We start from the raw sequence: 21,521 nt of genomic DNA, 5'->3' as shown, positions 1-21,521 counted from the left end.
TAAAACATATTCCAATTAACATACTTAAACCACATTACAAGATCATACTTTACATGAAAGATAAACATTTTTTAAATCTTTAAGGATTTCAGATGAAGTCACATGACTGAAGACAATTTTGTGTTTTCTACAGTGGCCCTCAAGTGCAAAACACAACTGCAAATAGGAAAACACAACGGCAAACAGGAAAACACAACGGCAAACAGGAAAACACAACAGCGAATAGTTTTTGCATATCCACAACAATTGAAATTACACAGATTTTTGTTTTCAATGTGTCCCTATCGCTCTGCTTCTCTGCAATGATAGAAGCCAGATTGGCCATGGGAAACTGTTGTCTCCTCTGACCCCGCCCCCCAACCACCACCACTATCACCACTACCACAGAGGGAGGCTCATCACCCCCATTCCACAAAGATTAGCCTCCAATAGAGGAAATGGGTGATCATCATCGCAAAGTCAAGACTTCCTTCCTCTTCATCCAACTGCAGTCGCCCTTTAAGGCCCATTGGAAGTTGCGTACTGCAGTGACTGCCAGCATCGCTGTAGAGGAAGGATTGGATGCTGCAGCCGCAACTGCAGGACCCATTTTACCTGGTGACACAGAGGATTACAGTGTCACAGACTTGAGGGTGGAAGTCAACTCAAACGACGAGGTGGATAAAAACGTTAAAGAGCTTTATTCGTCAGCTAAGGCTGGAAAATACATTTGGGTGTCAGATGATACTTAAAATCAAGAAAATGTGTGTTTAAATGCAGAGGGATTTTCAACTGGATTACAAATTGCTGGTCAGTCTTTCAGATAGTACTGTTTGGGTCTTGAGGAAGGACAGTCTTCAGATGATGGATGATGAGAATCAAAACCCTCAAATCAAGAGCGCCAGCCAAACATCACCTTCGCCAACATGCTCAGGAGGGTCACGGGTAAGCTTTCTACACCCAGGGTCTGTCACCAAGACCAGCAAGATCTATGAGATGAATAGTGAAGAGTCCAGTAAACCAGTTCACCAAGTCCCAGCACAGCCCAATCATAACAGCTGGGTCTGCAATGAAAAGCAGGAGTCTGGAAATCCAAAGGCTCCACAAATTAAACCATCGGGGACCCTCAAGAGCCCAATGAGAAACTCCTTCTTGTATGCTGTCAAAGAAAAGTCATCCCAATTACATGAGGACCTGAATAAGAAAGCAATGAGACTGAGTCTCTCAATGGCTGTTACTCATCCCATTGTCACAACCGCAGCAGTTTTGCAAAGCTCTGTTACAAGCTCTGTCACATCTAAACCTTCCATCCCAACAATTTCTCAGTCAACCGAAGTTAAAGCAACTGGTTCCTCAACCTTGCTCAAGGCTTCAACACCCCAGAAAGAGAAGGTGAGTTTGTTACTTGTCTGGGAGCATGTACTCAGTTTAAGTTTTGGTTACAGTAAAACAAAACCACAATATCTGTATTGGTTTTAGACATATCAATGCTCCTGTTAGTGTAAGCATTCTGTAAATACAAAACCAAACAGGATGAAGAATGCTTGCCAACTCAATCCCACCCAGATGGAATGATAACTGTTATGTATCAGGGGGTTGTGTATATCATTCCTCAGACTAAATGGACTAGAAAGAAATTTCATCTGTGGCATGTACTCTGAAGATAACCCAACTGTGTTTGAAGTTTAAAGGCGTTTGACAAATAGAGTGAACCTTTTTCTTTCACCTCTTGGAAATTATATTTGTTATGGGCTCTGTTTTGACTTTTATCAATTTGGCCAAAATGACAGACTGTCTAAACCCCAAAGGTTCTGAGCAGTATTGTATTAATTGTGGTACAGTTTTTTGTATTTACTTAAGAGATATCATCGCCTGCTGTTTGTCTGTGTCCACTAACAGCAGAATTAGATTAGACACATTTAGGTTCAGCACCCCAAATACACACTCTTAGGCCGAATCCCAATACTCTGTCTTACCCCTACTCCTTACCCCTAGGCCTTAGTTTACCCCTATCCCTTGTGTCTCGAAACTGAGGGGTAAGGGCTACATAGCCACATGAAATGAGACACCACTTGGTTACGGTAACGTATATCATTGTCTCCAAAGCAAATAGTGTTATGCACTGATATCAAACGAAATTAGTTTGAAACTCACTGCTAATGGAGTTTAGTTAAACTGTAGACATGCATGAAGTCCATTCAAGGCTAATCAGAGAAATGCGGGACTGTTGTGCAAATCAGCAATGTAACGTTAGCGTAGCAAACTAGCGATTTTTTTTAACCTTTCAATTAAGAACATGGTTGCAAATACGTACAGGACTGTGAAGAGCACAAAACAAGACTGTAATTTTTTTATCAATTTTTTAAGACGAAAATATTACATTTATGGGACTCTCTGGATGATCTGTCCGCCATTGTTGCAGGTAGCGCTGTATTAACATACCCCTTGGTTTCAAGTAAGCTCCCAAGCTCACTCGGTTTTAAAGGGTGTATACCCTTTCGTATCAGCCCTAGCCCTCAATCAAAAAGAGTATTGGGACACCACTTACTGTCATGGGAATGCACAAAACTAAGGGCTGGGGGTAAGGGGTACTCTTACACTGAGTAGGCATGTGCTACTGTGCTTTATATTATGAAGCTCCTGTTGTACCACTGTGGTAAACAGGACAGTATCAATTAGGGCTGTCAACGAATATTCAAAATTCGAATATATATTCGAACAGTGGTTAAAAAACGAATTTTGAATGTGAAAATTAATATTTGAATGTAAAAAATAAATAAACACAACCACAGCGGCAGCACGTCTGTCTGCCCTGCGGTTGGGCGCGCGCCTCAGCGTCACTGCTGACAGTTGACTTGCGTGGAAGATGGCAGAAAGTGCAGAACCCAGCTTGACCGCAGATAAAGTGATTGTAACCCCAAAAAATCTAAAGAGTGATGTCTGGAAATATTTCAGATTTTGGTCAGTTGATGGTACACTTGATGAGCCTACAGCTAAAGTAGTGTGTAAACTATGTAAGCTAGAGTTAGCTTACCATTCAACAACTAGCAACTTGAGGCTACATCTCCATGTTTACCACAGCACAGCTCGCTCGGAGCGTTCAATGTCGGTTCTATACTGTAAAACTTTAATGTTAATAATATTTGTTTCAAATACTGAATGAACGACACAAAAGAGCGCTTAAGTTGAATTTGTTTTGAACAAACATGGCTACCGCTGGAGATCTGGGATGTTATGATTCTGCCATGAGTCTGTTTTAGAAGACATCGACAGCGTATACATTTTGAAAGAGGAACAGAGAGACGCAATCAAGGCATTTGTCGATGGAAAATATGTTTTTGCGGTTCTTCATACGGGATTCGGTAAAAGTTTAATTTATCAGCTGGCCCCGATGGTCGCGAAGAAGATGGGACACAATGAAAACCCAGTGGCCATTGTGGTTTCTCCTTTTCTTTTGTGGAGTTGTAATCCTAAACGGAGAACTTGTTCGTATATGCATTGCCCTTTATTGTTTCGCTCAAAAAGGTTGACCGTGTGAACAAGTACTCCCCCTGCCCTTAAATACATTTTACAACACAGGCAAAAATCGTTTGTATTCATTCTTCAAGCATACTTCAAGTCTGCTTGCAGTTTAGTCAGTAAAGATTTAGCTGCCTCTCAGTTTAGTTCTGTTGACAACAACTATGCGGCGCTTAACATACGTCACATACTCTGTTGCTCTGATTGGTTGTGGATCTATCCAATTGAGCGAAGAGGCATTTGTTTTCCAGGCTCGTTTGAAACAGGCCCCGTAGTCAAAGCCCAACGGAGAGTTCTCTGACTCATATTCTGACTAGAATTATGAGTATGACAACGTCAGGCTAAGCGCAACGGTGCGGGAGAAAGAGAAAAAAGAAAGAGTGCGTGTGTGCGAGCGAGAGGCCAAGGTCTGCGGTTTTGGCCATTAGTTCATTTACTTATTTTTGTGTAGGTAATTTGTCAAATATGTTTAAACTTAAATAAATTAGGCCTACCTACCTACAGTATACAAGTAGTTATGTTTCGTTGTATTAATTTGTCCTGTTATTGACGTACCTAATGCGCAACCAGAAATTCGAATATATTCGTATTTATGTGTTTTTTTTAAGGGGAATATTCGAACGTAATTTTTGAGCATTTTTGACAGCCCTAGTATCAATAGAGAAATCCATATTCTTAAAAAAAAACTTTGAGTTATCATGGGAAATACCATCTGGTCGAGATGGGTGTAGGTGGTGGAGAGGAAAGTACATCAACTGGAATTGGATCACCTCTTAGTGTTTGGTTGTCCATTTTTTTACTGGAGAACAATATTTGTTTAACTTCCATCGAACAGTATTTTCAGATTATATTGAGATCATAGACTGAAAGGATTTAGTTCAGCAAATTCAATGATCCTATCCATTTTCTGTATGATTGGCAATGTCTGAATTTTAAGACCAAATACCCTCTTCTGACTAAATGTTATTTTTGATAAAAAAGATGTATGCATAATTTAAATATTCAATATGTTTTTCATCATCTGTATTGATCTTATTCTTAAATGTATTTTGGATTTATGAATACCAGGAAATTAATAACTAAACTTCCACCTTTGTAATTAATATTGGCACTGCACTCATTGAAACATGCCAGCACTGTATGGAGAGGAGGCCTTTTGAATGTGTCACAGACACACTTGAGTTGGAATTGGCATTGTGCCAAAACACTTTTTCCAAAATTACTTTCTGGATACTTGTAATTGCACCCTTTAATTACAGTATATTCTGACCTTTGAAAGTTAATATAATGCATATTTACAGCCATAAAACATATTTTACACAAGACAGGAATCTAAATCATATCATTAATTATTTCACAATTGTTAGATCTAGCAACTTCTGGGCATTGTTGGGCTACGGTAATTTTTCTAATGGAATTTAACTCAAATTTGTACTAAAGTAAATGCATTGTATGAACGCCCCCTAATATTAAGTACATATTAATCGCTACCCATCAGCTACCCATCAACGCCCACATCAGATTCAAGACCCGGGTACTGACCTTCCGAGCAGTGAACGGGACTGCACCCGACTACATCAAGTCTCTCCTGCAACCTTACACCCCCACCCGTCACCTACGGTCTTCCTCAGACAACCGCCTGGTGGTCCCACCGCTCAAGACTGCCAGGTCCCAACACAAGCTCTTCTCCTGCCTGGCCCCCCAATGGTGGAACCAGCTCCCCACCTCCATCAGGGACACCGACTGTCTCCCCACTTTCAAGAAAAGGCTCAAGACACACTTGTTCCGGGAGTACAACGGCACTTAGGAATGCTTGGCTAGAGCTGTTGCTAGTTTCCTCCAGGATCACTCTTATTGAGGACCTTGTTGCTCTTGTAGGTTAGTTATAACGAAGTTAAGTCTTGTACTCGCTGTGAAATATTTTACGATTGATTGTTCTTCCACAGGTACAGTCCTGCACTTATTTGTGGTTCATGTTGTTTTTATTTTGTTAACTTGTATAACTGCATGCTCTTATGGGTCCTCCCTTTTGGCACTTGTTTAGTTTTTCACAATGTATGCTTCATGTTTTGGCTGCTTGCAATGTTTGGGACTACCTCGTTGTTATGATCAGTGACCTATGCTCTTCTGTAAAGCTCTCTCTTGGAAGTCGCTTTGGATAAAAGCGTCTGATAAATGCATAAATGTAAATGTAAATTAATCCTTCAAGAAAACATATTTTCACACCTCAAGCTTTAAATTCCTTTTATTTTTGTCCACTTTCATCTGATATGGACACTATTTATCTTCAACCCCATCACAGACAATAATGGTAGCTGTCTGAATATGATTTTAAAAGACACATACAATCAAGATTTACCAAAAGCTCATGTGTCCCCAAAACAATTCCTACAGTAGAAATCTAACATTTATGCAATAACTCTTAATTATGCTACATTAAACCCTGAAATAGACATACAGTGCCTCCGGAAAGTATTCACAACGCTTCACTTTTTCCACATGTTTCCATCCGCTTTCCAAAATGGATTCAATGAAAAATGCCCAGACATGACGCTGGGCATGCAGGCCAAAGAGTTTCATCTTTGTTTCATCAGACCAGAGAATTTGGTCTCTCATGGTCTGAGTCCTTCATGTGCCTTTTGGAAAACTCCAGGCAGGCTGTCATGTGCCATTAACTGAGGAGTGGCTTCCGTCTGGACACTACCATACAGTCCTGATTGGTGGAGTGCTACAGAGATGGTTGTCCTTCGGGAAAGTTATATTCTCTTCACAGAGCAACGCTGAAGCTCTGTCAGAGTGATCACTGCGTTCTTGGTCAACTCCCTGATTAAGGCCCTTCCCCCCCAAACGCTCTGTTTGGCCGGGCGGCCAACTCTAGGAAGAGTCCTGGTGGTTCCAGACTTCTTTCATTTACGGATGATGGAGGCCATTGTGCTCATTAGGACCTTCAATGCTGCAGTCATTTTTGTATGCAACAATGTAATAAGGACATTAGGAATATTTAGAGCTAAAGAGAGTACCATTTTTTTGTGAGGTTTGCTTGCGTCGGTTGCCACTAGGGCAGTTATTTTTCTTCTTCCTCCAAATCTGTTGTTTAATCTCATTTCAAGCATCCAAACATTAGGAGATTTTCATGGGTGTCCTTAACTGATATTTCTGGATATTTTAAATAAGTCTGCATACTTACTATGTATGAATATTGCATAAATTAAAAAGCATACCTTTGTTGCTCCTCATTTACACTTCAAAATACTAAGAGTAAAATGTAGAATGAAACAGGGTTCTCTTCTAATTTCCCTCAGTGCAAGAGGGAATTGTGATAGGCTATGTGGCACTCTAACATTGTTAATCATGACTGAAACTTCCCCTCAGGTTTTTTTCCCTTTTAGTGATATTTTTAAGCATTTATTTAACATCTTTGTGACATTGTGACGTTAGGGACGTTTGTGTAGCTAGTAGTTTACAACCGTTAGCTTCACTTTTTGCCACAAAAAATGAAATCTTGCCTAAACCGTGCAAGGGAACCTTCCAGCCGATACAAGCAACGCAATCGGGACCGAGACGCATTTTGACACGACATTATCTATGTAGTGCACAAATTGACAGACTTTAAAGGGTGGGAAAATTATATTAAATAAATAATAATAAATATAGCTGCCAGCAGCAATGAGGTGGCCAAGCCGGTAAAGCAGGTAAAATGAACGAAAAATATTTTAGACATCCACAGAACAGGGTTCTGAGTAAATGCAGCTCTGAATCCAAAGATTGGCTGAGTTAAGACCCAATTTCCTGTTTGCCGGCTTTTCCGCAGATTTTGATTGGCTGTACCGATCAAACCGTTCCGAAAGTCTAAAATAATTTTGATAGTTTGAGTGAGGATTAGGGATGAGTATTGATAAGATTTTAACAATTCCGATTCCTTATCAATTCCTGCTTAACAATTCGATTCCTTATCGATTGTCTTATCGATTCTTATTGGGCAGGGGGGGGGGAAAACCGGGTTTATTGTTGGAATGCTGCTTCAGTATCCAAGTATTGTTCTTTGAATCTTTATTCAACTTCTTCTATTTCTTCCGTGACACCCTTTAGCGTCTTCAGATCTTCAGCTATTAAAACCGTTCAACTATAAAAGAATTCAGCAGTTTCAGGCTATAACTACTATGAATTTTCAGCTTTCTACCTCTTATTTTTGAATTAATCTAAATCAATATTCATAATATTTTTTACATGGTTTTCAATAGATTTTTTTTTCAAATCCTCTTAAACTTCTTCAACTTTCAAATCCTTCTTCTTCCTCAATCTTTTAGCTAAAGCCACCATTTAAACTTAAAAATGTTGACAAAACCCAGATTATTTTTTTTTAATCCGCTCTTTGAAATCTATTCAACTTTTTTTACTGACCTTTCGAGCAGTGAACGGGACTGCACCCGACTACATCAAGTTTCTCCTGCAGCCTTACACCCCCACCTACGGTCTTCTTCAGACAACCGCCTGGTGGTCCCGGGTCTCAACACAAGCTATTCTCCTGTCTGGCCCCCCAGTGGTGCAATCAACTCCCCACCTCCATCAGAGACACTGACTGTCTCTCCACCTTCAAGAAAAGGCTCAAGACAAACTTGTTCCGGGAGTACAACGTTACTTAGGAATGGTTTGCTTGACCCGATTGTTCGTTTCCTCAAGGATCACAATGACTCTTGCTTAGATACTTGTAGCTCTTGTGGTTAGTGGTAACTGAGTTACATTTTTGCACTCGCTGTGATATATTGTTTCTAATGTTGCTTGTTTTTCCACAGGTACACTTGCACTTATAGCGGTTCATTTTGTTTAATTGTAACTTGTTTAACTACATGCTCTTGTGGTTTTTCCCTTTGGCACTTATTTAGGTTGTTCACAATATGTGCTTCATGTTTTGGCTACTCGCAATGTTTTTGGAGCTATCTTGTTGTTATTATCAGTGACCTATGCACTTTGTAAAGGTCTCTCTTGGAAGTCGCTTTGGATAAAAGTGTCTGCTAAATGAATAAATGTAAATGTTTCAAAATGGCGGCCACATGAATTCGGCCACATCGATTTGATTGGCTGTAACTAACAAACGGTTGCAAAAATCTAAACGCCATTGGATAACTTTTGAGAGGCTTGGTCTGAAGATCATCTCTGGCAATTTTGAAGAAGATTTGGCAAGAATTGTAGGAGGAATAGTGAAGAAACGCTTTTCCTTCACATTCAAAATGGCGGAGAATCTATATAGCTGGGTATGATGTCATAGAGTGCGTTGAACTCGTCTTGATCCAGGGAATTCAATGATACCTTATTTTGGAACATGCGGCATATGGTTCAAAACATGTGCAAACACACAAACACACACACATGTGCAAACACACACAAAGATGGTTGGAATGGGAGACATGAAACTTGGTGAAATATATGAGGAGACTGAGAAAGAGTGCCAAATTTCACAACTTCTGACCATGTGGTTCTCGGGGCTGCCATAGACTCCCATGGCAGAAGAAGATGTGTGATAATAATAAATATAGCTGCAAGCAGCAATGAAGGGGCCAAGCAGCATTTGATATGGAAATTCAGTAGCTAAAGAAGCAACGCAAAACTTTTAATAAAAAACATTCGCTTTAAAAAAATCACATTATACTTTTCGGCAACGCTGTGGCGCTACCCCGAAACTTTCGATTACCCTCACGGCATTGCGCAAAATACGTATACAGATTTTTGTAACGATGAGCCGATGCGTTTGGTAAATATGTCATTTTGAGACAAAATGCACTGGCTAGATGTAGCAGCGTTATATCTACAAACCACAATAAATACGCTTTTTCTTGACTATAAATCCCCTGACAATGAAACGTCATCATTACCATTATATTGCTAGACAGGTACTCTGCCATACCTGGCTTCGCTAATCAGATAATCCAGTGTCACGACATGCTTGACGACTGTTGCTGGATTCGATCGTACGACCTTGCATTTCAAAGGAGCCCGTCTTATCCCTGCTGGGAAATGCTGTGTTCGGTTACTTTATTAAAAAAAGGAAGCCGTTTCTCCCGTGGTGAGCTTTGTCAGATTTGACCCAAGTATAAACAGCTGTAATTCAGTCATATTTTGACATATCAAGGTTATTGTGGTAAGAAAATGATTAGATTACATGCTCGTGATGACATTTGCAAAGTTTCATCTCCATATGGTAAACCGTCGCAGAGTCAAGGCCTCACGTCTGCTTTGGCGTGCTCTTTGTCAAAATCGTTGGCGCGTTATTTGTGAACGCTTTGACTTATCGATACAATTTGTATATCTTTTTGTGGGCATGGTCTGAAGATGATCTGTTACAATGTTCATGAAAATCGGAGCAACTGCCTAGGAGGAGTTCGAAAAGGTTAGCTTTTCGTACAATACAAATGACGGAAAAACCATCATGACGACAATGACGTCACAGGGTTCAATGGAATTGTCTGCATCCATGGAACCCAATGATACCTCAATTAAGAAAAACGATCTCACGGTTTAAAAGTTGTGGGCGTAAACACACCTCCAACTTTGACGCCTTGGCGGCGCTATAGAACTTCAGGGATCGATATGAAACTTTGCTGACGATAAGAATAAGAATAAAACTAACAAAAACAATAGCTTTGCTGCTTTACAGAATAAAGCTGATTTAAGGACGAAAGAAAACAGACTACAAGAGATTCAGAACAGACATGGCCTGTTAGCTAGTTGCCTATAATGTTTGTGTGAAAATAAGATGGTCGGTAAGTAACTTTCTTTAGTTTCGTCATGTTTTCCTAGCCTATACTAAATTCTGATTGGGATACTGTATTTTTTTTTTTCCGGGATTATCATTCTAAATGAATGCACTGACTAATAAAGTAAATTGTTCAAATTCAAGATCTTACTTGGGAACAGCAGATTCATACTGGGGCACTTGCCTCAGTAAAAAGGGTCTTGCAACACCGCAGGACCATAGGAAGCCAAATTCAACGGGCAGTGGGTAAAATTAAATCATGAAATCAAGGTGAAAGGCAGAACTTTTTTCATTCTTTGATCTGTAATTGGGTAGTTGACAAATGAGCAGTGAAGTGTTTTGTAAATCACAATTTTTTATGACTAAAATCATGTATTTACAGTGCCCTCCAAAAGTATTGGAACAGTGAGGCCAATTCCTTTATTTTTGCTGTAGACTGAAAACATTTGGGCTTGACATCAAACGATGAATGTGAAACCAGAGATCAACGTTTCAGCTTTTATTTCCAGGTATTTACATCAAGATCTGATGCACAAATTAGAAAATATCACCTTTTTGTTCGAACCCACCCATTTGTCACGTGAGCAAAAGTATTGGAACATGTGACTGACAGGTGTGTTTTGTTGCCCAGGTGTGTCCTATTACATACATTATTCAATCAATAAATACCACTGAATGTCTACACTCAGGTTCAGATTGGGTAAGATAGGTTTTGTCTATGCAGACTGTATTCAGAGGTGAAAACAACATGAAAACCAGAGCGCTGTCTTTGGGTGAAAAACAAGCAATTGTGAGTCTTAGAGAAGATGGAAAATCAATCAGAGCCATTGCAGAAACATTGGCCATAGCCAGTACAACCATTTGGAATGTCCTGAAGAAGAAGAAAACTACTGGTGTACTAAGTAACAGACGTCGAACAGGTAGACCAAGGAAAACATCAGCAGTTGATGACAGAAACATTGTGAGAGCTGTAAAGAAAGACCCTAAAACAACTGTTAGTGAGATCAGCAACAACCTCCAGATGGCAGGAGTGAAGGTATCACTATCTACTGTTCGCAGAAGACTTCATGAACAAAAGTACAAGGGCTACACCAGAAGATGCAAACCACTCATTAGCAAGAAGAATAGGAAGGCCAGGCTGGAATTTGCCAAAAAGTACAGAGATGAACCTCAAAAATTCTGGGACAAAGTTTTATGGACTGATGAGACAAAGATTAACTTTTACCAAAGTGATGGAAAGGCTAAAGTTTGGAGAAAGAAAGGAACTGCTCATGATCCCAAACACACAAGCTCATCTGTGAAACACGGTGGAGGTAATGTCATGGCTTGGGCTTGCATGGCTTCTTCTGGGACGGGCTCATTAATCTTCATTGAGGATGTAACACATGATGGCAGCAGCAAAATGAACTCGGAAGTCTACAGAAACATTTTGTCTGCCAATTTAAGGAAAGATGCAACCAAACTGATTGGCAGAGCCTTCATCATGCAGCAAGATAACGACCCAAAACACACTGCCAAAACAACAAAGGAGTTCATCAGGGGCAAGAAATGGAAGGTATTAGACTGGCCAAGTCAATCTCCAGACTTAAACCCTATAGAGCATGCATTTTACCTGCTTAAGAGGAGACTGAAGGGAGGAACCCCAAAAAACAAACAACAACTGAAAGAGGCTGCAGTGAAAGCCTGGGAAAGCATCAAAAAGGAAGAATGCAAAAGTTTGGTGACGTCAATGGGTCACAGACTTGCTGCAGTTATTGAAAGCAAAGGATTTGCAACTAAATATTAAGTCTTATTCACTTAAATATGTTTTAAGTATATCTGTTCCAATACTTTTGATCACATGACAAATGGGTGGATTCAAACAAAATGTGATATTTTCTTAGTTGTGCATCAGATCCTGATGTAAATACCTGGAAATAAAAGCTGAAACGTTGATCTCTGGTCTCACGTTCATTATTTGATGTCAAGCCCAAATGTTTTCAGTCTACAGCAAAAATAAAGGAATTCGCCTCACTGTTCCAATACTTTTGGAGGGCACTGTATATAGTGTGAAATCTGCTATAAATATGAGGGGTCACTAACTGTCAATTCTTTCAGTTTCTTTTAACATTTTCACTGAACTGTACCATAAATATGTCCTTGTGTCCGTGTGTGACCAAAAACAAACAAGACAAAAAAGTATTGAATAATTTAAAAATAGCATGAGAGAGATTTATCTACATTGTTACACACTGGTTTTATTTAATGCAAAATGATGAGAAACTGAATGTCACCCCCATAGCTTGCTAAACCTGATGGACTTTTCCAATAAAAGTAAAACTTTTCTGTCATCCTTACAAAACTGTTGTAATATAATACTAATTCAAGATTAGTTGAATTACCTCTCACCTAATGCAATACTCAACAGTTTTTTTGTTTGTTGATATTCTGAGATACAACACATTTTTTGTCTTTTTTAGTGTGTCACACCATAGGACATTATGTAATTCAAGAGGAAATTAAAGTTATTACATAAAAGTGTTTTTTTTTTACTTAATAAAGAATATTTAGTTTTAATTAACAATCAGATGGCTGAGCGGTTAGGGAATCGGGCTAGTAATCTGAAGGTTGCTAGGTTGATTCCCGGCCATGCCAAATAATGTGTCCTTGGAAAGGCACTTCACCCTACTTGACTCGGGGGGATTGTCCCTGTACTTACTGTAAGTCGCTCCGGATAAGAGCGTCTGCTAAATGACTAAATGTAAATGTAAAAAATACAAACAGTATCATGTATTGATTGCTTGAGACAGTCACCCCATAGGACAATTTTGAGATTTGGCTCAAATGTTTTCCAAAACTAGCAACGCAGTTTTAAAACAGGTCCATGTAAAACAAATACATAACCATTTACTGCATAAAAAAATATGACAATACTGATTATACTAATTTTTATCTGGGGGGTGTTCCATCAACGTCGCTAACGCAAGTCGCGCTAACACGAATAAGTCTCACTTGGGTAAACGTCAACTTAGACTTAAGCCTCAAGCCATTCCACTAATGTTCCGTTCCACTAACAGGCAACGATAATTCAAGCTAAACCTCAATAAGCTTAGACTGTGCAGCCCAGATCAGGCGATTGTCAAAAAGAGGAATTATGTCGCAAAAAGTAAAGCGTAAAGCAGCAGAGGGGTGTTGTTTCAGCAGCGTAAATAGATTTTTTGATTTTTTTGGGAGCTGTCCCCAAAAAGGGCAAAGTTGCCGCAATTAACATGGCAAGGGAGACAACTTGTCAAACCATTACGACCGTTAACATGCGTAAATTGTAGACCTACCAAATCGACTCAACATATTTATGCATTTAGGCCTACTGATAATTAGCGTAATTTGATGAGCTGTCTGAAACCGTTCTGACAGTAGGCTAGCCTATGGCCGATATTCTCAACAGGAGATTGAGAATAAAATTAGCCCAAAAGAGAACGTGGCAGCAATTGAAAATTGTAGGATCAAATTCAAAACACTGAAAAAAGCCATGGTTAATTGCACTTGATGTAGGCTAACAATGTTTTTAATTACGTCAAAATGACTTTGCCACACACATTTATTAACTGATAGGCTAAATGCTGAGATTTAAGATAAAAGGGAAAGATATGACTAAAATAGGGATTCACTGAAATGACTTGCACAGATCCAGCACTGACTTTTTAGATCAGAAGGTGACCCAAACTGCACACTTTGTTTGAAAGAACAGTCTTTTAAAATTACTCAGCATGACTATCATTATTATATCATGAGTATTTCCAATTAACATAGTCTGCCTCCACAGATCCAGAGGGGGCTTGGACAGTGACAGACTCACTTTGGGAAAGCATGCCCTACTGGGAACATTAGGGGAGACTGTTGGGCACAGCATCTAATTGTCTTCTTTGGAAAGGGCAACATTTGGGACACTGTCATGTAGGGGCAGCATAAAGGGCACTTCACAACAGCACCCTTTTCCATTGGAAGTAAGGGCATGGGAACAGTCCAATTTAGGCCATTATAAGGGCACCTTGTAGGGTACTGCATCACATTTTCTATACTAAAAAGGAACTCATTGAGACATGTTTTTACACTTATAGAGGGCACACTGTCATTTCTTGCGTGGGGCATCCTGGGCACTCAAGCATATTTCACAATGTGAATGGCAGACAGCAGGGCACTTGGTCTAATTTTTGCCACTCAAAGGCATTTTAGAAACACTTTCAACCATGGGGGCACCAGGCAGTCACCCCCTGAGTCTTCCACTGGGCCTGGATACACCCATGGGGACAGTATATTGCACCTATAATATTGGGGAAGCCAGAGGAGAGGTAATATAGAGGCTTGTCAACATACAGGCTACTTTAAACAATGAAAATATTATATACAATTGAATAAAGTCTCTTTGATTCTTTGTGTTTCAAGATTACCTGAAAAACTGATGATATTATTCAGGTACTGCTTGGAGCAAAGTATACCCTTCATATTTCCTGGCATAGTTCAAGAACGTCCCACATGCAAATACATAGACAGATGCAGACAGTGTGAACAGAGTCAAGGCTTGGCTACAGTGGGTCATTTGCTTCCTTCTGTGTGATTCCAGCAGACTAAATAGTCTAGGCCTACCTACATAAACTGCAGTCTACTACCCTCCTTTCTACAATTATAGTCTCCTCTCCTTTCTATTACTTTCTACGAAGGATGGTAGGCTGCTCTTACAGGGTATATGCAGAAATCCTGAAGTTAATTTCAATACCTTTTTAAGACTTTTTGAAGACCTACTCAAAATATTTTAAGACCTCATCGCCACTTCAAGTTCTAATCTGCAAAAAACCTTAAACTTAATAAACAGTTGTAGCTTGCAAATAAATCTATAGAGCACAACCATACAACATAACTCAGATAAGCTCGGAAGAAACAGAGCTCAAAATAATACATTAAAGAATAAAAGGCAAGGTTTATAGAAATATTTGAATGTTTGAGTTCAGTGAGCGGTGATTCACCGCAGTATTGAGACACCAGATAACCTCCGCGCTTATCGTTGTTGTGCCACCCATAGCCACCCTGATGTCGGCAGACGATGGGGCAGAAGTCGCTGTCATAGCCGTTTTGACAAGTTCAGCTGTCGTGTTGGGTAGTGGTGTCGCTGGTGGAGCACAGAAACTGGCAATGGACTGCTGCGGCTGCTCTCTGCGGCCAACGGCGTTGATGCCCATCGAAGCTACGCTAATCTTCTTTTTACAATATGTACAGTAAGCCTATTTTCAGGGAAAGGCTTCTATGGAGTTAGATTAGTTTCATAATTCAAACAAACAAACAAACAAACAAACAAACGCAACATGATTCAAACAAACTTAACACGATCGAAACAAACTTAACACGATCCAAACAAACGTAACACGATTCATACAAACATAACACGATTCAAACAAACGTAACACGATTCAAACAAACGTAACACGATTCACAAATGTATTTCGTGATTCACAAATATAACGCGATTCACAAATAAATGACCCTATTACATTAGTTTGCAACCTGACAAACACAAGTTACAAATCCCTGCATTCGTTGGTGTAAATCCCTGCATTCGTTGGTGTGAATCCCTGCATTCGTTGGTGTGGATTTTTGGAACTTTCCTGACGCGCTTAGATTCACAAATGCATTTTTTCTAAGAGATATCCTCTGCAGCCTATCAGATGTCTCCAATTTTAGCCAATCACCGGAGAATGTCTAATATGTGTAGACGGGCTCTGCGTTAGCCTAGGAAACACGGAAAATTACTAAACATGAATCCTGCCATTCTCAACCACGTATGATCATCGGTTAAATATGATTAACAAGCAACATTTCACCTACATGCTACCAGACGACATTGCTCGTGATCTGAAGGAGACGATGTCCGTCATTATGGCAGGTTGTTGAAGACCACATAGACACGTTAATGTGATTGGCTAAAATTGGAAGAGACGATCTGATAGGCTGCAGAGGATATCTTTTAGAATAGCTTCGCTCGCATCTTTCTCCGCCGCCATTACTGAACTATTCAAACTAGTGCACGACATTAACGTCATCGTTCTCAGCCACTCCCTCTGTTCGCTGAACGAACCTACAAACAATTTGTTTCTGAAAACCGACTTCAAAATGTAACCGATGTGAACTGGTGAAACTCACTCCTCAGGTATGTAATGGGCCACCCGCGTCAACAAATAGCTAGCTTTTCTTTGGCGTAGCTGGTAGTGGTTGCGCTTGGCAGTCCAGAGGTGGCAGGTTCGACTCCCGATGGCAGCGAACGACGGCCCTGGCGGAGCAAGGCCACGTCCATTGCATACCCGTTACAAATGTCAAACTCAAAGTACGTAGGAGGGCAGAGCTAGGACTAAAGTGCTTTGAGCGCAGGAATTTACTTGACAGAACTGTCTTTTGAGATTCTGTTTGCGCCTGTTTGAAATTATTTGCAACACATTTTAGTTTAGCTTGACTTCTAGCCTGACACGGATCAGGCTAGTTCCAAACATTGGTTACATAGCTAGAACTAGAATAATCCACTTTAAGGAACGGAACTCTCGCTAAAGTAAGTGAGACTTGGCGAAATAAGTCTTGCTTTCCCTTAATCGACGTTGATGGAACACCCCCCTGGTGTGACAGTGAAAATGCCAAGTCAGTCAACAACCCAATTATTATCACTTAAACTGCGTTTGCGAGACCGTTAACCAACCTACAATTAACATGTAGGTTGCAGTATACACCGCATAGACTTTACATAATCTGGAATAGGTTGTATTTTGTCTATTTACCCTTTAGTAACTAAAGTTTTGATAAACATTTAAATGAAAAATATATTAATTATTCCAATGTTCATAATGTTTTTGTTGTAATAGTGCATCTCCTTTAGCCGATACTGTAATTGGATGAGACCTGGAATATGTGTTATAATGCAAGGCCGTAATCATAATATATATTGGGGGGGACATCCCCCCCAATATTCAAATCTGGTCAAAATGTCCCCCCCAATATATTGATGTAAAAATATACGCTACGACAGGCAACCACGCATGCTGTCCGAAATTATCATAACAAATGTGTCCCCCCCCAATGTTGACTCCATGGCTACGGCCTTGTTATAATGGATCGTACCAAGTCTGACAATGTTTGAGGGGTAGACTGAAAACCAAACAAAGTCAATAGATAAACACCGAAGGCAAAGTGTAGCACACAGGGAGCAGAAGTAGCATGCACGGCGAATCATATGCTCAGCACAGAGATTGAATAATCATTTTCCTGGTGAGTAAAAATGCCTCCCTACTACAAATCCCACATTCCCATGGAGCATTGCTTGGATACTGAATATACTTAACCGATGCTAAAACAATAGAATGTAAAGTAGCACAAGCTCGCTCGGTCTCGTCCGTTTGGTCGGTGGGGGTTTCTGTTCCATAGGACTGTTGTCACGCCTCCAATACATTTTCAACCATCCGGACTGAGTCTTTGCTGATCCAGCTGCCAGCATAGCTACACAGGCTAGCTTGCTAATGCAAACGTTACAATAATTAGTTCAAACCGTCGACAGAGGGTCAACTAATTGTGCAGGGAACGTTTTGACAGTATACACAAGAAGATAAAGAGAGATTCGTGCAGACTGAACCTAAAGATGCTTTGCCAGCTTCGAAGGTAAAAGGTTAGTGAGTGTCACTTGAACCGCACAACAATCAGGATATGGACGATAGGGGATGGGGTGAGGAGCTTGGACTTGCTTGAGCGTTAATGTGGTCATGCCTTAGAGAACTCAAGCGATATAGCAGCAATAGTGCTAATGAGTTCAGCTAGCTAACTGAAAGCCAAACAGAAACACAATTTTCAGCTGGATGGAAAAAACGCAAATATTGTTGTCCCCTCCTCAGTAAGATGCAGGCAACGTAAACAGCTAGCTACCTTGCCCCACTCTTACATACCAAGACTAGTATGGTCTGATGGTGTCAACAACAACACACACGATAAGGCTTTCTCGGTCACTTACCATCTTTTTTAAGAGCAAGGTTACCCTTTGCTGCAAGAGAGCTTGCTCCTGCTGACCCCACACCAGCGCTCTCTGAACATTCAGTTTAGTGCCAACTCCCACTAGGAAAACTAGGAACATTTTGCCAGCCAACAACTTGGCCATGCCACATTCATTTAAGTTAAGTATAAACTAAACTAGGTACCAATTTTTGCGCTGCTAAGCTGGCTTTTGATTCCTTGTTGGGTGCCTATGCCTTTGGCAAGGCGCAACCTATATTCTCTCTCATATATAGGCTACTCTACCCATAGGTAGGGTTGGGTACCGAATCCCGGTTACACTATGGAACCGGTTCCTACGGTAGGAATTGGACCGGATTAGAGCGCAAATTTCGGTAGTGTGTATTGACATATTTTCTTTCTGTCGCTTTGAAACGGACGTAGAAATGTGTCTGCCCTTTCAAACTCATACTTGTGTGTACAGGCCTCTTTGACACCATCTGAGAGAGTTTTCTCCTGTGCAGGACATGCCATAAGTCAGGAGAGGTGTCGTATCAGAGAAAGCAAATAGGCCTACCCATAGGTTTTAAAATTGGGGGTGCAAAGGGTAGTGATTTTTTTTTGCTTACAAAAACATGCTCAAAATTAATAAATAAGAAAAATGAATCATTAGAGTACAACCAACCATGATGGAAAATACAACTCTGACATCACTTAAAGGGGTCATTTACTGCAAAACCAAGTTTACCTTGTCATAGCTGAATAACGACAGTTCGTGGGTCAAATGGACTGAACCTCAAAGTCAGTGGCGGATCTAGAACATTTTACATGGGGTGGCAAGAGGTCATGGCAGGGTGGCATGGGTAATCGGTACGTGGGAATCCCTATATATGAATGGCTTTAACAAAACAAACACAAAAATAATTTTAAACTACAGTAGTTATTGTTTAATCATGTCCTTACAGACTACAAGCGTTTTTAATTCACAACAGGAATAAGCCCAGTCAGGGCCAGAGTGGGACCCATTTTCAGCCTGAGAGTGTAATGGCACATTCGGGGCTTAACCCGAACCTAGCACCTAGTCAAGGCTTTGATGTGAGGTGAAATCGGAACTTCACATTTAGGGCTGCAACTAACGATTATTTTAGTAATCGATTTATCTTTTTTTTACGATTATTTTTTCGATTAATCGATGAATTGGATAAAAAAACAAAAAAACATTAATTTCCAAACCCTGTATTGAAAAACAGAACTGACAGTGTAAATTCACAGTGCAAAACATCTTCAGAATGTGCACAAACAGGCACACCATTTTGAAAAAGTTATTAATATTAGCATGGATTTAATGCTATTTTCAGAGATGAGGAATTTATTTGAGTTTCGTAAAAAAATAAAGAAAATTAAAAGGTTGTGGAAGTAGGCCAGACTTTATTATAATAATATGGTGTATATGTAAGATTTTTTGACCCAATTTTGATAAAAGTTAAGATTTGCAAAGATTAAGCTATTTTCAAAGAGATGTGATTTTCTATAATTGTATTTGAAACTTGAAAAGTAAAGGCTGTGGAAGTATACCAGACATTGTTAAGATACTCTGGTGTCTGTTTGAGGTTTTATATTTATAAAAATATTATAAAAGTCAACATTTTTCAAAATGGTATGGGTAGTTTTCACCCAGTCCCTTACGGTGCGTTCACACTGCAGCGGGCAGAGCGGGGCGTCGGCTTCCAATTCATTTTCAATGTAACCAGGCGTTGACGCCCGCGTAGGGCATTGTGGGAAGGCGAGCGGGGCGTCTCTTCACATTACGTAACTTTCTTCTGTGCTAGCTGCATAGTCTAGCTAGCTCACCCGGCACATGATTGACATTCAACGCTGAAATGCTGGCTGGCAGCCACTCGCTATCCATACAGTGAATGTGTAGTGGCAAGTCATAATCTAGCGATTGATTTGCAGAGATTTCAAGTAATATAATAAAAGGTTACACATGCCAACGTTTATGTAGGATGCATCTTTTATTCCAGCCGGAACAAGACCCGTTACATAGAGTGCGGGTGGCATTTAATCTTTCACTCGGCCTAAAAAAAGTGTAGAAAAAGATAACCTATTGTGTGCTGTAGATAAGACCATGTCAGATCTAGAAAGCGTATTGGATGTTTGCTTAATGTGTGTAAAAGTTGTATTTGTCTGCACATTTGCCATGACATTATATGAACTACAACAATGATTTAAGAGAACTACAGCTCTGAATGAATCTGTCTGACACGCCCCCGAGCGTGGTGCACTGTGGGAAGGCCAGCGGTGCAGAGCGGTAAAAAACGCTGCAGTGTGAACACACCGTAATGCGACGCTGCAAAGTAGCGTCTTCCGAATGTGAGACGAATGTCGAATATGAAACTAACTTCACCTCGTTCACTTAACGCACCTTTTCGACGTATTCAGTTTGAAATGCTCCCACACATTGGATGACTAAGGTCATACTGATTTCTCCACCATGTGTTTCAGAACGTTACTCACGATCTCCGATGGTCTTTCCTCTACCTCGGCTCTGCTCCGCACTCAACTAAACCGTTTATTTTTATTTTTATACTCAAACATCTCCATGACTTATTGAGTGGCGTAATAATCGCGCGACACAACGAATCGATAATGAAATTCGTTGCCAAAAAAGGTTTCGAGCTTTATGTAGTATAAACATTACGTTGGACTCATATTGTTATATTTTACGGAAATTAAAACCCACATTTTTACCGGAAAGATTCGGGGCTTTTGAGAAAACATATTTTTCCCATAAATGTTCCCTTGCAGGAACCTAGATTTATGAAGAGACAGATCTTAATTTTTTTACATGGCTTTTTCAGTTCCTCCTGGCATCTTTTTCCCATCCATTTTATTCTTTTTGCATCAGCTTAATCTTTCAAACTCCCTCCCCAACAATAAATGATTGTTTAGGGTTCAGGCAGGAGGACTCGGTATAGTATTTACTTGATACTTTATTTCACATGGTACAATACATGATTGTAATGCTTGAATTTGGCATAATGGTTCTGCTCGCCGCACCCAACGGTGACACCCTCTCGACATCAGATCAAATAGCAGTGACGCATTCCCCAACACAAAACCACATGCCAGACGAGACAAATGTATGAGACTGCTGTGTGTATGTGGTGCCCCTGTTGTGCTAGAATTAAACTGAGATAAGCATTGTGTTAGCCATACTTGTGTTTGTTTAAACTTCACCCGGGGAAACTGACTTCACCTTCAGAGGCTTGGGGGCAGC

The 21,521-nt window shown here is 40.1% G+C and overlaps 1 protein-coding gene across 7 annotated transcripts in view; it reads left to right on the top strand.

Annotated features, from left to right (window-relative positions):
* The first annotated feature begins 441 nt into the window (after window positions 1-441).
* Window positions 442-21,521, top strand: part of psd3l (pleckstrin and Sec7 domain containing 3, like) — a 288,227-nt gene continuing 267,147 nt past the window's right edge. The window contains exon 1 of one of the 7 annotated variants that reach the window (XR_006955809.1): window positions 442-1,371. Coding sequence is in view for 3 of the 7 variants with exons in the window: in XM_047017246.1 (XP_046873202.1) it covers window positions 754-1,371 (618 nt within the window). In the remaining 4 variants the exon portion in view is untranslated. Of the gene's footprint in view, window positions 1,372-17,423; window positions 17,531-17,604; window positions 17,925-21,521 lie in introns of those variants that run through there. The other 6 variants (XM_047017246.1, XM_047017245.1, XM_047017244.1 and 3 more) reach the window with 6 other exon arrangements.

The sequence above is a fragment of the Hypomesus transpacificus genome, unplaced genomic scaffold (genome assembly GCF_021917145.1).
Source record: "Hypomesus transpacificus isolate Combined female unplaced genomic scaffold, fHypTra1 scaffold_51, whole genome shotgun sequence".
NCBI lineage: Eukaryota > Metazoa > Chordata > Actinopteri > Osmeriformes > Osmeridae > Hypomesus > Hypomesus transpacificus.
Note: the sequence above shows the minus strand (reverse complement) of the source record. Positions and strands in the feature narration are given on the sequence as shown.